We start from the raw sequence: 18,486 nt of genomic DNA, 5'->3' as shown, positions 1-18,486 counted from the left end.
CACACATTGCTTCAAGCATCCCGTGGAGTCGTGAACAAAAACTGCCTGCTTTCATTTTCAGGACATTTTTTTCCACTAGCAGGTTTGGTTGCTACCATGGAAATTAAAAAGCAGACTCCCTTCATTTCGTGTATGGGACATATTCTATAACAGGGGTGTCCAAACTACGGCCCGAGGACCATTTGCGGCCCGCCATCCGTTTTTCAGTGGTCCGCAGCATATACTAAATTTTACATTTGACACGAAAGAAATAGGTGCCACTAAGAATAATGAATTGGTTCATGTAGTGTAGAGCTAGCAGGTGGCAGCAGAGTATAAGAGATCAACCAGGGCCATATTGCAACAAGCTCTTTTCCCCAGTGTTTTAAACAGATTTGTGAATATTGATGAAACTTAGCTATTTTCTAATGCAAATTTATGCTAAACGGAAATAGATAGAAATAAAAAAAAAAATCCTGATGTTTTAAACATCATCAAGCTACTACAGTTTTCTCTTGTTTTGGGTCTGAATGTGGAGTTGAGATTTAACTGTTGTTCAATGCAGGGGTGGATTTAGTCTGGTGGGAGACAGGGCCCTGACCACCACAAAATCTTGAAAAATACGAAACTATTTGCTTCGTCTTCTTTAACAGAAAATTGTTACGTTGCACATGCTAGAACATGTAAACATTTTATAATTACTTGCTTGACTGATTTGAACGTGTTTAATCAATTAAAGTGGAATCGTTTTAAAATGGCCTTTCCATTTTTATGTATGTGGCCCTCAAACGAAGAAATTTGGACACGGCTGCTCTATATTGTCTAAAAACAGCAAATAATGTCAAAATGAAAATAATCTTGAACTAAAATTCACGTGGCTAAGCGAGCTTTACTCAGCGCTAAACATTGATTATTTCAGTCAATGCACACTGAGGAAAATTTTAATTAACTGAGAAATGGCAGCCAAACATGCTGACATTTAATAAAGAACATCTCCTCTCCTATGCACATCATTCTCACTATTTTACAAGACAAGCAGCTATTTTCTTCCGCGGCGCCATCACATCACTTCCATGGGCTCACATAGCATGCATGCATGTGAATATAGATGGTGAAAAATGAATCCTGTCAGTCTGCTAAACACCTACTTGCGCTCTACAGTTATGTACCATAATTCAGTGTGTGGGTGTGTTACAGTATGTTATGGAACGCTAAACACTACTTTCTCCTTAGCTTCCTTCCATCTCTCGCACCAAACTCTTGTCATAAATCATACGCAGGCGTGATGAAAGGATTCATGTCAAACAGGAAAACGGCACATCTTGTCAATAAAATAATAATAAATAACAAAAAAATAAAAAAAAAATAGAAATATAAATATTATTATTATTATTAAAATATTGAAAAATAAAAAAATAATGATAATCAGTTAATATATTTTAATAGAAAAAAAAAATTGTAATCTTTAAAATTGATCATTCGATTTAATTGATTCTAAAAAAATATTTGTTTGTGTCACAATTAAAGCAAGAGCTGGACAGAGGCAGACGGGTCAACTAATTTGCATATGACACTGCGAAATAAACGCAGCGATCTAAGATCATCCGCGGTGATCTAAAACGGTGACATTTGACTTCCATGACGCCCAATGTCCCACGATTAGGTGAGGGGGGTGGGGGGGAGGAGTCACGTCACAAGACATTAGTGATGACATCATATTTGCGAGCGTGATCATCTTGAAGACATTTAATTAGCTTAGCCTTTGTAGACATTAACATTTCCAAATGTCAGGTGGAGGGCTTCTAAAATAAGTGTGTCACTTGGAAATACGACTTTATAGGCGACCTTGGTGACCCCCAGGAGTGAGAAGAGACCACTCCCACTTCCCATTTTGCAACCTGCTGATGATTTTCTTTTGTCCATAATATTTTGAAATGTAGAGAATTTGTCATACGTTATTTCTGCTTAACGTCGAACAACAATCGAGGTTTACCGGCGAAACCAATGCGAGATGAATTCTAACTCTCCAACCTTGTGACAGGGCCATTCGTTTTCTCTGAGGCAAATCAATCCAACTCTATCTTCTCTGGATTTCCTCTGCCTTTGTTGTCCCCACTCCGGCTGTCTTTACTAATAATCTGCTTTCATGTCCAATAAATGAGCCCTTTTATTGCCCCAAATGCCACCGCTTCAGCAAATAAATGGAAATGCACGAGGGTGCTTGTGCAAGGACATGTGTGTGCATGCCATGCAGTGGGAAGCGCAATAAACCGCTTCTGTCAGAGCCAGTTCCATCACGCCGATGACACATCTAGTACACTTAACCTCTAAAAAGAAAGGAGAAAAAGTGTGAAAATTTAATGATTCTAAAGAGGAATGTGGTGTTCGGGAAAAGCGATGTGAGAATTGTCTAAAATGTGTAGCTTGTCATGGAAATGTCACCAGAGCGTGTTGTTGAAAATACAAGCCGAGCCGAGCCGCACAAACTTGTCATCTACAGTCACAGGTCACAAAATTAGGGACAGTTGCACAAGGTAATGAGATCCAACTTGAGACTAGACTAATGTTGATATTAACTCATTCAAACCCAAAAAGCATATAAATATGTTTTTTAAAACTTTGTCCTGCACTCCCAAAAACGTATTTATATGTTTTTATTGAGTTTTTTTTTTTTTTTATGCTAGAGCATACAGAAGGCTACAGATTCTGACATGAAGAGGTTGTTTAATGCGATGGTAATTATTTTTTTTAAACGGCCAGTAGGTGGCAGCAGAGTATAAGAGATCAGCCAGGGCCATGTTGCAACAAGCTCTTTTTCCCAGTGTTTTCAACAGTTTGTGAATAATGATGAAACTTAGCTATATTCTAATAAACACATTTAAAAAGCACTTTACCAGGCCTCATATTCACTTTTTTTTTTTTTAAATATCGGAGTCTACACCGATGCGCTGACATAGTTTAAAATAACTTTTTAGTTTGAAATAACTTTGACCCTCAGGATCCCTTGCCGTACACTGGCCAATGGCAGAACCCAGGGTGTTTTTTTAAATTTCTAAATCCACCCATGTTGTGTCGTAACAGCTAGCTAGCTAGCATTTAGCTAACCTGGTTTATCAAAGTTTGCTAATTCCTTGCCAGGATGGCATTACAGGCCAACAGCGAAGTAACAAAAAGGCATTGATGGGTTTTAATGACTGATTGCTGAACAGTTTAAACATTTTAGTTTCCCTTCTTTTTTTTTTTCTCTCATCATGGTTCAAACCTTGCATCAGTTGCACTTTCCTTATTTTCGAGTTTGTTCGCATAAGCACTTAACTTAGTAGTTAGCTCATGCCATTGTGACCATGTCGAAGTATCCTTAAACAAGATATTGAACCCCCTTGTTGCTCCTGATGCCGCATCACCAGTAGGCGAAAGGGCAGCAGCCGAATGTAAAGCGCTTTGAGGGACTTGTAAGGTGGAAAAGCGCTATATAAATGAAGTACCATTTACCATTTAGCTAGTTATGCCCAAAAATGCAACTTATATTCAAATAGTCGATTTCCGTGACTGATTTAGAGTGCCTCATTGTCTGCTGTGAGTGCATGCACGCCATGTAGAAGGCCGAAAGAGTAAGGAGGAAAGAAAAAAAATAAACAAACATAATCCGATTCAGCAGCCAGCAAGTGGACATTTTAGAGTGCCTCATTGTCTGCTGTGAGTGCATGCACGCCATGTAGAAGGCCGAAAGAGTAAGGAGGAAAGAAAAAAAACAAACAAACATAATCCGACTCAGCAGCCAGCAAGTGGACATTTTAGAGTGCCTCATTGTCTGCTGTGAGTGCATGCACGCCATGTAGAAGGCCGAAAGAGTAAGGAGGAAAGAAAAAAACAAACAAACATAATCCGACTCAGCAGCCAGCAAGTGGACATTTTAGAGTGCCTCATTGTCTGCTGTGAGTGCATGCACGCCATGTAGAAGGCCGAAAGAGTAAGGAGGAAAGAAAAACAAACAAACAAACATAATCCGACTCAGCAGCCAGCAAGTGGACATTTTGGAGCGCCTCATTGTCACGGCGCGTGTATGAAGTGCTGACTCCATGAATGAAAATCCTTTTATGGTCTTTTGGGCACTTTTTTTTCTTCTACTTCAAACTCTGGGCTCTGCTTCCACTTGTAGCCGCTGGTCGTGTCTTAACCCATAAGCTCCGGTCCTTGTTGTCATGGTAACAAAAGCCAAACTGCATTGGCCTAGCAGTCAAGGTGGGCGTGGCTTATTTTCTCAAAATCGCTTGAGCACCAGATGTTAATTCTTACTTATTGAAATATTTTTTGAACAAAAGCATTATAAAACATTTTCTGCGTGAACGAACACTGAAACTAACCATTTTCCCAGCAAGAGGGCTTCTGGTACAACGTCCGTTAAACATCACACATCATGTTTCATCTCGGTGAACTTCTGCTGACGCGAATAAAAGTCTTCTTGAACAACCTGTACGGCTGCCAGGAGTACACTGAACATTCAAGAGCATCTGTGTTTCTTCTGCTGCCGTCAGTAAATAATGCACCGCCGCGCATCTGCAGTCTGACTTAATATATAATTCACACCTTGTATGCGGGGAGACAAGCCGTATGCCATTCACTTAAGAAAGGGAAACACGACTACTGGCTCGGAACCGCTTTTGTGTGCTGCGTTGACAAGAGATGGCCAAACTAATCGATCCATCGATGAATTATCATTTAATCATTTGATTAATCATTGCAAATTTGGTGCATTGTGTGGAATGGATTGTTGAATAATCATGTCTTCAAATGTATTGCAAATACATTGGAATAAAATACATCATACAAAATACAAAGTGTTAAATAATTAAAAAATATATTTTTTTAATTTTTTTTCCAGAGATGCTGTTGATCCTGGGAACTCTCTGCACCTTCTTTTTTTATTTGAAATTTAAACTAACATAAGTACAAATTTAATTAATTTTTGACTACTTTATTTACTGTAGAAAATAATTGTTTATTGTGTATTTAACTTTTGAAAACATGCTACTGCCCCTCGCAGAGCCCAGAACCTTTTGCTAGATTTAGAGCTGGAGTTTGTACTTTTTTACATTTTGATGCCAATATTTTCCCTTTTGGTGAAAATGGATATTGGTTCCAAATATCGATTATCGGCGTCCGTGACTACTAATATTCTGTATCCGCCCTGAAAATAACATATCGGTCTACCTCTAACTAAAACTAACAAAAACTAAACAAAAACAAAAAAAGGATTTATAAAAAAAAAAAAAAAGCTCTATAAACTAATCAAAACTTAATTAAAAAAAAACATAAGTAAAAAAAGAAAAAGAAAACTAATTATAATTATAATGAAAATTGAAAAACAACTAAATTATGGTAGCAACATGATAAGATTGCTGAGTCTGGTTGGAACCTTCAAAAATGAGTACCTTTTGAAAAATCGGATGATGCGTTCTGGAGAAAAATGGTTTTCTGTGTTCAGAAATAAAAAAAAAGTTTTTAGATAACGTATGATATTGCCTATAAAAATCTGGTCAAAACACACCTTCAAATAAGAGTTCAATTATTTACTTATACCTATTTGACTTATTTAAGATGCATTTGAGAAGCTCATTACATGTTTTGATTTTAAAAAAATTATAAAAATCCACCAAGATGGCAGCCATTTGTCATGTTGCCAGCAGTGTGTTTCCTTTCTTTCCTTTGGTCCTTCCTCGGGTCTCCTGACGGCCTCACAACTCTGGCTGGAAGTGTTCGGTTTAGGTGAACAGTATGGGATTTTTTAATAGTTTTTAGGTGAACTAATGAATACACACACACTCGCACATACACATACTCACCCACATACAAAAAAAAAAAAAGAGAGCAATGATGATGACATGTCAAATCGGTAAAATTACCGAATGAACAATACTGAGCTCTCAAGAGAAAAATAAATAAATAAATAAATAACAGTGTGTTGGCCATCGCGAAGTTTGACATCCCGCATCGTATAGCCGGCCCATTCCCGGCTAAAATGGCCCAGCGCATCGGCCGCACCCCCGCAACCCAATGATAAATTTTTTTAGGCGGGTTGATAGACCGCCCACACAAGTCTTTCCCCAATATCAACCGGCCACCCCCTGACGTCAACAAAGTTTTGGGAAAACCGTCTTCAAATACCCGTGCCGAATTTTGAAGCCGGTAAGTCCTTCTTTACACATTGCCACTTTTAATAGTGCAAAAAACGCAATTAATGGCGCCCGATTTGGTTGATGTTCCTGCTTTTATTTCCACATCATGTGTTATATGACTCAACACTTTGGCCGAGACGGACGTGCAGATTGCTGCGAAGGCTGAAAGTAACGTTTTACAGGTTGGCAGTGGCCTTGCAGACAAGACACCCTAATATCATTTCTGCTCTATTAATATGTGGAGCCGAACAAAAAAAAGCGACTCCTCTTAGCCCTCCTCTGCCACCCACCGTTGTTGCTGACAGCACTCTACGTGGGAATATGCAAATGCGTATCAATATGTAGAGAATGTACATTAAATGTCATATTCCAAGAGGTTGCTTCTGCGGCGCTTCACTCTCATTTCGGCACAGACAAGATGTCTTGTCAGTATCATGGACGACAAAGCGCCAGACTCACTCAAAGCACCTCTTTTTTTTTCTCCCCCCCCCCAACTTGCACGGCTCCAACTATTCTGCTGAGACGACCACATTAGCTTGATTACGGTTTTATCTGTGGAATGAATGCGCAGAAATAGCTGACTTCACATTATGTTGCAAATCCAATTTTGTATTGATTGACAGCGTAAGATTCCCTAAGCTCATGGATTCTTCTAGTTTTCCAGCATATTACAGTGTCATTTGCATTATATACAGTAAATATACCGAGTGAGGAGTAATTAGTTAGGCTACTGTGAGTTTAGTTATTCAATTTCAGGTATAGGAAAATTCTTTTTTTTTTTTTTTTTTCCTGGAGAGCTCAGTATTGTTCATTCGGTAATTTTACCGATTTGACATGTCATCATCATTGCTCTCTTTTTTTTTTTTTGCATGTGGGTGAGTGTGCGTGCGTGCGTGCGTGCGTGCGTGTGTGCGTGAGTGCGTATTCATTAGTTCACCTAAAACCTATTAAAAAAATCCCATACCGTTCACCTAAACCGAACACTTCCAGCCAGAGTCGTGAGGCCGTCAGGAGACCCGAGGAAGGACCAAAGAAAGGAAAGGAAAGTGAAATCCAGCAAATTCTTCTTAGTGAGCAAATAAAGGATTTTTTTTTTTTTTTGTACTCAAATGACATTTTATCAGTGCAACAATTTGGCTTTAGAAAAAAGAAAACTACTATCATGGCAGTAATGAAAGTAGTAATTGACAGAAAACAACACTGTTTTTTTTAATTTGTAAAAGTGTTTGACACCATTTTTCTTTTAATGTAAAGAAGCCTATTGTCGCTGCATTTTTTTTTTCATGGAGATATATCTGTTTTTTTTTTTGGGGGGGGGGGGGGCGCTGCCTTTTGGCCAAGACTCCCTTGGAAAAATTGTTGTTTTTAATCTTACGGGATATTTCTTGGTTAAATGTAAAAAAAAAAAAAAAAAAAAGTGAAATGACTTTACATCGAGTCTAACAAACAGCAACACATATAAACATATAAACTGAGACCAAATCTGAAATTTCCTGACCTCCGGATTCTTTGATCTATTAATGACATGCAATATTCATCCTCCCAGCTACTGAATGTTTCATTCTAACTGCCGGGATGTGGAGCGCATGACTAAAGAAGCGTAGTAGCAACGTATCTGGAGGATGTTGAACATTTATCACGATGTAATACCTGACCTTGGACGGTGCTCTCCTGCAGCCGCTATTTTGGAAATCAAAAGGAGATACAATTAGGATAATGCTGGCCAGTAAATGTGGAATGTGTGATAAATATTTATATTTTCCTCAATCTACCAAAAGGGCTGTTGTCTCCATTAGTCGCTGCAAATTTATGTACCTTTGATGCACCTTGTGTTTGCCGCTACAAAAACAAATGTAGCAGTGGGGGGAAATAATCTTAAATGCGGTTGTGTTTACATGCCTATAAATCATTATATTTAAGATTGATCTCCCTTTTGCTTTAGCGCCGTTGTCGTAACGGCTCATAATAGCTGGAACATTTATCACGGGAGTGCCGGTAATGCCACACAGTCAACACTGGCAATTATTTAAAAGGATTGCCTTTCCCATTATCTGTAGCAACCAGTTGGTTTTCCCTCCCAATTAAGCATGCGGGCAATGAGAAAACTCCCTTCACCTATTATGGAAATGATACAATAGGACCAATGGGAAAGGGGCGATATCAGACCACTGTTGTGACTGCCGCTAAGTCGACTAATACCACCATTAAAATCCCGGCAACAAAAAAAAAAAAAGAGAGCAATGATGATGACATGTCAAATCGGTAAAATTACCGAATGAACAATACTGAGCTCTCCAGGGGAAAAAAATAATTTAAAAAATCCCGGCAACTCTAATTTTCTGATCCAGACTGACTAAGGCTTACATTCTAATCATGTGACCTAATTCCATTTTTTTTCTCCTCCCACGTGGCCCAGTCTTGATATGCGTCACGGCATGGAATAGGATACACTTGAATATGAATGAATGGATTCGATTATAGTGAGATGCATGCCACTAGACTGTATGTACAGGTAAACAACTGCAGTGTAAGTAGCCAATTGAACTACAGGTGTCACATGGCAAATATCAGCAAAATGCACCAACAGATCGGAATCAGATGGACTAGCATAGAATGTAAAAAAAACACACAAGTTTGCTGAATAGCGCCCCGAGTTTCTGAGATGGCAAAAAACAGAAAACATGAGGAAGGAAGGAAGGAATGGTGATGACAACAACCCTATATTCAATCAACTTTTTTAAACTCATTCACTCCCAAAAACGTATAAAAACGTTTTTTATGTGTATGTTTTTTTTTTATGCTAGCGCACAGAATTCTTTGATGCAGCCTCTGACGTGGTGAGGTCGCTTAAAGCAATGATAGTTATTACAGAAAAAAACGGCCAGCAGGTGGCAGCAGAGTATAAGAGGTCAGCCAGGGCCATGTTGCAAAAAAGCTCTTTTCCCCAGTGTTTTAAACAGGTTTGTGAATATTGATGGAACTTAGCTATATTCTAATGCTAATTGCTGCAACGCGGAAACAGATACAAATATACGTTTTTTTTCCTGATGAAAGAAAAGACTCTAATCTTTCTTTTGGTAAATTCCTTGTTATTATAGCAATAGAACAGAATATTCTGCGAGCCTTCAGTCAAAATCAGCAGAGAGCGAAGGGGGTTGCTTCAGTGAAAATGGCTGGGAGTAATTAATGTATTCAGGACCCTAACCATTCAGTTATTTATAGTCCAGAAGCTGAATTTTTAAGTCAATTCTACAGCTGACTTGAAGCCATTAAGAAGTCTTAAGGACTGGAGTCAAATGTTCTGATGTCTTTGGTCTGGTCAGAATCCGAGCTGCAGCATTCTGAATGGCAGCTATTGACTGGCCAACCTTGTTTTTTTTTTTAGGAACAAATATAAAGATAAAAAAAATCCATGTCCTTATCTTCTAATACTCTTTACTGAAGAAATGATTATGATACACCGTGTGGTACGGTAATGTCAATCATGGTTGCACAAAGCGTCCTCCTTTATGTAGCACAAAGCTCATGTGGTAAAAGATGTCTTCATGCCACGCTGCACCGACTGCTGCGGTCCCATGTTTGTGACGGTGCAAAGCCAGAGGCAATGAGAGTGAAGTGTGTCAGCCTGTGCAGCTGATAACATGGCTCTCCGTCACACGCCAGTCAAACAGTGTTTGCTGTGGAGCGATGCTTTTGTCCCACACATATACAGTACTGGATTGAGATTGTGAAATTGCCGTCTGTAGCCATCTCATTCCTCGAACCGTGTCAGTCTGTTTTGACATTATGTTGCGCCTTTAGTTTCTTTGCAGACGATTCTTTTTTAACATGTTTTACTCCACTGGAGAATTTGTGTGCAACGTTGCACTATTTGAAAATGGTAAGAGACTTTCTGATTTCACAGACCAATTGTCGTCCTACAGATATTTTCATGGAAGAATGCGCTGACAGATTAAGGAATCTCTTATGATCTATCTTAATTAGGGGTGTAACAAAAAAAAACAGTTTGAACCGGAACATCTTTTTTTTTAATTATTATTATATCAAACGATTTCAATTTGGAATATATATATATATATATATATGTATATATATATGTATATGTGTATATATATATATATATATATATATATATATATATATATATATATATATATATGTGTATATATATATATATATATATATATATATATATATATATATATATGTGTATATATACATATACATGTGTATATATATACATATACATGTGTATATATATACATATATATATATATATATATATACATGTGTATATATATACATATACATGTGTATATATATACATATATATATATATATATATATATATATATATATATATATATATATATATATATATATATATATATATATATATATATGTATATATATATATATATATATATATATATATATATATATATGTGTATATAAACATAATTTTTTTTTTTTTTATGGGAATATTCAACAAAACGTCTTAGGGTTAGAATTCCCACATTAAGCATGAAATAATGTTATATTAATGGAACATTAAGCCTTAACATTTTATTTCAATGCTGTTCAAACATGAAACGTGAAATGCAGTGGCTCAGTCACAAGCCTGAATTTTCACATAAATAAATACATTTTCATACAAATCTTACAGTGTACATGCACAAGTTTACTGATGAGTATTTTCTTAATTTTAGTAAAAAGAAAAAAAAAATCTCAATAATCAATTTATAGATTCGCATCGGGATTAATCGAATCGAATCGTGACCTATGAATCGTGATACTAATTGAATCGGCTATTCACAAAAAAAAACTCCTCGCAGGTAAGAAAAGGCAGCTGGAACCCATATTTTTCCACCAATGACGTTGATATTATATGTCGATATTGATGACGTGGGACACATTACGGCTGATGGCCAGTCTGTGAGTTGTAGGTGAGCTTTATGGGCCAGGTGTATCCCGCACTGTCAGCACAAGTCAGTCGTCGCTGGGCAGTTAACTCAATTAAAACATACAAAATTATGTCTTACCTTCACGGGGCACTGGAATTATTACAACCTATTGAGAGCAGAAAGGGGAAAATTATTTTGTCCATGAGAGAAAATGCGAAAATGAGTCTGGCACGAGGGTTTGTTATTGACAAATTTGAGAGGACATGTCACATTTCAGATCTGAAGTTGGTCATCGAATTCAGAAAAATGCCTTTAAAGTTACACAAATCTTCGCAGTTCGACCATCGCCATTGCGTGATGTTGCGGGTGACCTCAACGTACCTCACAAGACTTTTCTTAAGTAAGCAAGCAGGCTTCGACTTTTTTTTTTTCTTTTTTTTTGCAACATTTATACCAAAAGCAGGACCAGCTCCAACAAGGGGTCTTAAAAGAAAAAACATGTACGAAGAGAAGAAAATACACCGTATATGACTGTAAAGGGAAGTAATGGACTCACATTGAAGGCAGTAAGAGTCCGGGGTTGTCACTTGTTATCAAAGTTGAGATTGGTTCGGGTGATATGCGCTGGAGCGGCATCGTGCTGCATGGATTAAGCGCCTGAATGCTGGAGGATCTTTGGTGGAAACTGCCAGCCCGACACAAGTTGGTGTTTGGCTGGCACCATTTGTGTTGCGACTACTCGTCACCAATAACTGAAAAGAAAAAAAACACTTTTCTTTAGGGTGACCAGTTTTTTTTTAATTAAAACCGGGACACTACAATTTCACTGAAAATTACATATAGAATAATTCTCACCTGGAACTATTTATAATAAATGTAACTGCTAGCCAGTCTGGTTACCGATTGGTTGTTATTGCTTTAGCTAAATGCTATCTTCCATCTTTCCATCAAAACAGAGGCCATCCCGGATTTAAATGGACGACTATACACCCGTACGTATTTTTTTCCAAATTTGACATTGAATTTTTGAACACCAGAAGAAGGTGCATTTGCCAGGACTTATTCTCATTGCCGACATTAAGAAATTCTCTTAAGGCCACGGATGATCCCTCCGAATCTGTCACATCGCCGTTGTTAATGCTCCCTGCTTCATGTTCCTCCTCATTCACTCCCAGCCATTTTCACTGAAGTAACCCCCTTTGCTCCCGGCGGTTTTACTGGATTTTTGAGTGATTTTGCAAGGTCCACAGAAATTCTATTGCTATAAAAACATGGAACCTACCAAAAGATAGATATTGCAAAGTTTCACCATTATTCACAAACCTGTTGAAAACACTTGGCAAAAGAGCTTTTTGCAATATAGCCCTAGTTGATCTCTTATACTCTGCTGCCACCTGTTGGACGTTTTTTTTGTTGTTGTAATAACTACCAATGCTTTAAGCGACCTCTTCATGTCTGAAGCTGTATCTCTAGCATTAAAAAAAAAAACATAAAAATGTATAAATACATTTTTGGGAGTGCAGGACAAAGTATTAAAAACGTATTTATACGTTTTTGGTTTTGAACGAGTTAAAAGTGTTATGATGACGATGATGATCGATTATTTCTTTCTCTCGACAATCCAAGGTCAACCACAGTCCCACTGTGGGATCTTAGATGTTCCGCTGTATTCACATGGCTGTCCATTCATTTCTCTATTTGCCCCAAACTGCGATGATTCGCCTAAAATGGAAAAACTCGAATGATCCCCTGAAATGAGTCCTGCTATATTGGAGTCATCATTGCTGATTGAAGACATATGGCCACAATGTGTTGTAGCCTCTCCGTTTTAAAGCTCCAAAGTAATCTGCAACAGACTGCTGCATTTTCCCAAACACCTGCTGTTGTTGACAAATCATTGAATAGCAGGATTGCACGAAACCCGCTTTATTCTTGTCAAATGATCTTTTTACGGGTGTATTCCTCCTCTCACCTTAAATCAAATGGCGTACGCTACCCCATGATTCAGACGACACTAATATGACGACGGTTAACGATGATGATGATTATTTCTCTTTATGGTTGAGCTTGACGCAGCCACGTGCTCGCGCCCACACCGGCATTCATGATGATCTGTGAGCACTGACTCACCAGTTACGCACCTCCAATTCATACACACGCTCTGCCCAACCAGTAGGAGTCACCAACGCTGCATACTGCCAAATGGGTTTTATGGAGCTGAATGGTACTGGGGCCAGGGATTGAACCCGCAATGCCTACCTTTTTTTTTTTTACCTCATATGAGACTTTTTATTTTATTTTATTATTATTATTATAATTTTTTTATGTGGGTGAGTATGCGTGCGTGCGAGTGTGTGTGTATTCATTACTTCACCTCAAATCTATTTAAAAAATCCCATACCGTTCACCTAAACCGAACACTTCCAGCCAGAGTCGTGAGGCCGTCAGGAGACCTGAGGAAGGACCAAAGAAAGGAAAGTGAAATCCAGCACCGACCAGACACCACCTTCTACCCACCGGGCCACCAACCAGAGTCCTTCACCAATCCCAGAGACATCTAAATTCCAACAAATCAGGGAGACCTCAAGGAGACTTTTTTATTTTAAACAGTCAACTAGCTTCTTCCACATCCTGCTTTCAAGGAGATTGCATCTACGGTTTTAACGTTCAGTTCCAAATAGGATTTGTGCGCAGAGGTCGAGTTGAGATGATAATGCAGCATATGCCGGGATTTCCTAATTGCTGAGAATGTTGAACAATCACCCGTTTTCAAATCTCGGTTACATCTGTGTCTTATCTCAATGACTCAGACCCCCTAATAGGTCTAATTCCTTAAATGTTTTGTTTGAAATGCTTGACTATTAGCCGGCTCACACGGAGAACCAGCGTGCACTGAAATAACCCGTTCATTTCTGCTGCGCTCGACTGAAATGAGACTTTAAAATGAGTGTGTTTTTTTTGTAATGGAAAACCACAAACACTGAGGCGTCAACGCGCCGCACATTGTGAGGCAACATCACAGTGGAGACAACCACCGTGCACGCTTTGACACGGGTCATAATGATTTAAGACCGCGGAGGTCACGAATGTGACGTCCTGTCAGTCTGGTACGGAATCTGCGGAGAGCCGAGGAATCGATGCGATGTGATCGCTGATTCTTCCCCGGGGAACAAGTGAATTGGGGGAGAAGACGTCAACTTTGACCCCTTTTGGAAAGAAAATGTCTTCTTATGATCACCGGATCGATCCACATGCGGACTTGACTGATCGTTTTGTATGTTGTACTGACATATTTGAGGATTAACTGTACACAAATAAGGTCAAAGTAGGAGTCCAGTCGTTATCAAATTTCCCTAATAACTGTTGGCACCAACTAAAGGTGACTGAAAATTGTCCAGTTGGAATGCCGTGCACGCTACACAGTAAATTCTGTAGAGTAAATTTTACTCTAAACAAAGTCTATTTGGTCCCACTCTAAACGGAGTAAAATTTACACTTGGGAGAAAGTTAAAAAGTCCCTCAAGGGTTGAGGAACAAACCCACAACTTCAACTTACTTACACTCTGACCATGCAGCTCCTACTGTGTGTTTGTATATCGCTCGTGTCAGCTGGAATCGTCGTTAACGCCAATGTTTTTGGTCTCCTTTTGGATATAAGCAAACAGTGGGAGTGGCATAGCTCAGGTGGTAGAGTGGCCGTCTCCAAAGATGAAGGTCGTGAGTTCGTTCCTCAACCCTTGTGTAACTTTTTGTTGTTTTTTTTGCTCTCCTTGCAAAGTTTACTAAGAATTTTTGAGTGAACAATACTTAATGTTTTTTTTTTGTATTTTTTTTTTTATGGGATATGCAAATTATTTCATACACACTAAAAGTACTTTGAGTACAATTTACTCTGAATATTTTACGCTCTTCCAAGTGTAAATTTTTACTCTGTATAGAGTGGGACCAAACAGACTCTGTTTAGAGTGAAAATTACTCTACAGAATTGACTGTGGCTAGCAGTTACTATGCACGTGTCCTTTTATTGTCGTCCCCTATGAATGGAGGCAGAGCTAATTGTTAAAAACATTTCGTTTTGAAATGGTAGCCTCTCTCGCCTCATCAGTGAACCTGAGGCAGACAAGCGTAGCTGTTTTGGGAAAATTCCGCCTCATCAATTTTGCACAGCTGTAGGAGTGAGCTGATGTGTTTCTTGTTCGTCACAGTTTTTGGGTTTTTTTGTTTTTCAATCTAGTTTCATAGATTGGGTTGTGTGGCTTTGTGTGTTTTTTGGAGGGAACAGAATATCTTTTCTTCTTTTGGGTTAAAAAAGTTTTTGTGTTACATTAGTCAGTTTTGGACTGATTTTCTGTACATGTTGGATATCTGCTCAGGTGCTAGCCTATAGTTTTCCATTCAAAACACCTCATGGTTCGGACCGGCAACCCCCATTTAATTTTTGTTAGGGGCAGAACTGATCTCTGTTTAGCAACAGAGAGTAACCAGGTAATATTAAAAGTGATTTTTTTTAAAAATGGAGTTTGGTGAGTTCGGTCCAGCATCTGTGAGGTAAATTTCTATTTTTAGATTTCTTTAAGTTATTTGATCATGGCTTACAGTCAAAGTGTTTTTTTGACTTTTGGGTTCAAATGGACCCAATCAATGCTGGATTATTATTAGTATTGTATTATGAACATTTTCTAAGGAGAAGAAGCACATTTTTACTATTAGGGGTTGTCGTAGTTACTTACATAATATGTTTGGCACCGTTTTTACAACAAATGCCCTTATTAGAAATCTAGTGTTAAGGGTTTAAGGGAGTATCCTCCACCACAATTTTCTAAGAATGTTATATTACATTTACTTACATACAACTCATTACACAAAATGGGGACCAGCTTCTCCAACCTTCAACTGAAATATGCTGGCTCAAACAACATTTGGTAACGTAACCCAGTCTGCTCAAAATTCATAGATATGCAACAACTCAACATTTGGATTTTTAAACAATATCATCGGAAGTGCAGTCTTTTTCTCGGCTGTAGGTTCCAATGCCCTACCGCACACTAACGACCAGTCCAGGATGTACACTGACTCTCTCCCAAAGTCAGCTGGGATATGCTCCAATCTCACCCACGACCCTAATGAGGTGAAGCGCCATCGAAAATGAATGGATGGATGGATTTAGCCTGCCGAAGCAGATGGTGCCCCCACCATTGATTTTATATAATTAAAAAATGCCACACTATACTGGACACTAAATGAAGCTAAACTATGTAGCATCACTTTCAGTGGAAATAAATAAATAAATAAATAAATAAGTAAGTAAGTAACCCCGCTACTGCAGCATGCAGCTGGAATGGTCACGCAGGCGTGCAGGCAGCTATTGGCCACCAGAGATTGCAGTGCTTCTATTGATTGGTCGTCCAATACAGGCAAGTGCGGGGGTTATTCCAGGCTGTCGTAAAGTAGCAGGTTGCTGCCTTTTAATTTAATGTCACATCAAGTTTGACCAACATTGGTCCAATCAGATCTCCTCCGCACTCCCTCTCCTCCTTCCCCTCTCTCTCTCTCTCTCTTCCTCTCTCGCTCTCTCGCTCTCTCTCTCTCTCTCTCCCCCCGTCGCGCTTCCTCTCTAGCGCACCTCAATGAGCCTTATTGGTGCACTGTGAGCGACCATCATCCGTCCACTGGATTCCCACCGCCAGCTTCCCCGAACATATGCATTTGCCGAGCTTCTTCCCACGGAGTTGAACAGTGAGGTTGTAAGGTGGCAAAAATGGCTCGAAGCTTAGTGCTTTTGCTCCTGTGGTTCTTCGAGACATCAACCGCGGGATTTCCTAATCAGATTAATATCGGTAAGTGATTTGCGCCGGGACTTGCTCTGTCATTTTTGCGCAGACTGTTAGCGGTAAGAGATGTGAATAAGTTAAGTGTTTTAAAAAAAATAAAATAAATGCTGCACAGTCTTCTAGTCTATTGTGAATTGTTTGTTTGGATTAAAACCAAACATTGTGGATGGAGCGAGTTGAATTAACCAAGATGAAAAAGGCAACTCGGATCACGCTATAATGAGTTACACGCACGATATTGTACTAGTAATAAAAATCTGAAAGTGATGCGCGTGGTGTGCTCGCGTTGTTGCCTCTCGCAGGGGGTCTCTTCATGCGCTCCACCGTGCAGGAGCACAGCGCCTTCAGGTTCGCGGTGCAACTCTACAACACGAACCAAAACACAACCGAGAAGCCTTTCCACCTCAACTACAACGTGGACAACCTGGAGTCCTCCAACAGCTTCTCGGTCACCCACGCGTGTGAGTACAAGCTACTTACTCATGACTCGCACACTCAGCAAGATGGACGCAATTAAACGCATTATGATGCGTTTTGTGACGTGACGGTGACATACGTTTACATGCAGTCAATCATCGAAATGTCACGTAAACACGCGCAAAACCCCGGATATGTTCTTATTCGGGGTTTTAAAAACTTTGTAACTTTGCCTGCTCCCTTCGCAAGAAATCTGTACTTGTATACGCGGCGGCCATTTTACATCGTCACTCGCAAAAACGAGCCAATCTTGAATACATTGATTTCTGTGCGGTGTTTTCAAGTTATTTTCTGTCTGTGTGCAAATATACACGCATATTTGTGTGTATATAAGTCAGTGCTTCTGCTGCGTGCAATCCGCCGGAAATACAAAAGCGGAGCTAAACAAAATGGCGGAACATGGGGATGCAGGACAGAAGTACACTTTTGAAGCGAGGAGGAAACCGACTACATTATTATTGTGATGATTGACATGAATATAATTGTGTCCGGATGTCCACCCACATTCACTCTATAGTTCCGCTCTATTTGGTAGCCCATATAGTCGTGCCTCCTTCTATTTAGCGATTTGGACAGCTAGCTAAAGCTAACTACTTGCTCCTTGTCGTATATTACGTCATGACACAGCGGCACATTAAGATCTCTGCTTATATATTGGGAATCATTTTTTTAAACTGTATTTTATTTTCTTTGTTGTACAATATGTATTTCCAATTCTTAATTTCCGTGGTTAGAGTAGTTTCGATGCTGACGTGTCGCTTGCTTGTGTCATTTTGTGGCTTGCTCGCAATGCATTGTGGTCTATATTTACCTGTTGCGTGACCATCGTTATTCACTACTTTTCCAAGTGCAATTGTGGGTAATTTCATGTTTACAATTTTTTTTTTTTTGGGGGGGCGTTTGGATACCCCTACAAAATGGCGTGATCCCTCAATAGTGCACCATATAAGGAATAGTGTGCATATTCAAACTTGGCCAATGAATTTTAACTCTTTGACTGCCAAAAACGTTAAATAACGTTTAGTAAAATCCTATGGAGGAGTGCCAAAGACGTTAAAAGACGTTTTTTTTCAAAACAGGTGAAACTAACCATTTTCTATTGTTGATTACTCAAAAACG

At 39.0% G+C, this 18,486-nt stretch overlaps 1 protein-coding gene across 7 annotated transcripts in view; it reads left to right on the top strand.

The window, feature by feature from the left end:
• Nucleotides 1-16,669: 16,669 nt before the first annotated feature.
• The window catches only part of LOC144058818 (glutamate receptor 3-like), a 114,755-nt gene continuing 112,938 nt past the window's right edge, over nt 16,670-18,486 (top strand). For 3 of the 7 annotated variants that reach the window (XR_013295488.1, XM_077577379.1, XM_077577382.1), the window contains exons 1-2: nt 16,672-16,896; nt 17,193-17,351. Coding sequence is in view for 6 of the 7 variants with exons in the window: in XM_077577379.1 (XP_077433505.1) it covers nt 16,818-16,896; nt 17,193-17,351 (238 nt within the window). In the remaining variant the exon portion in view is untranslated. Of the gene's footprint in view, nt 16,897-17,192; nt 17,352-18,486 lie in introns of all 7 variants that reach the window. The other 4 variants (XM_077577381.1, XM_077577380.1, XM_077577376.1 and 1 more) reach the window with 3 other exon arrangements.

The sequence above is a fragment of the Vanacampus margaritifer genome, chromosome 10 (assembly GCF_051991255.1).
Source record: "Vanacampus margaritifer isolate UIUO_Vmar chromosome 10, RoL_Vmar_1.0, whole genome shotgun sequence".
NCBI lineage: Eukaryota > Metazoa > Chordata > Actinopteri > Syngnathiformes > Syngnathidae > Vanacampus > Vanacampus margaritifer.
Note: the sequence above shows the minus strand (reverse complement) of the source record. Positions and strands in the feature narration are given on the sequence as shown.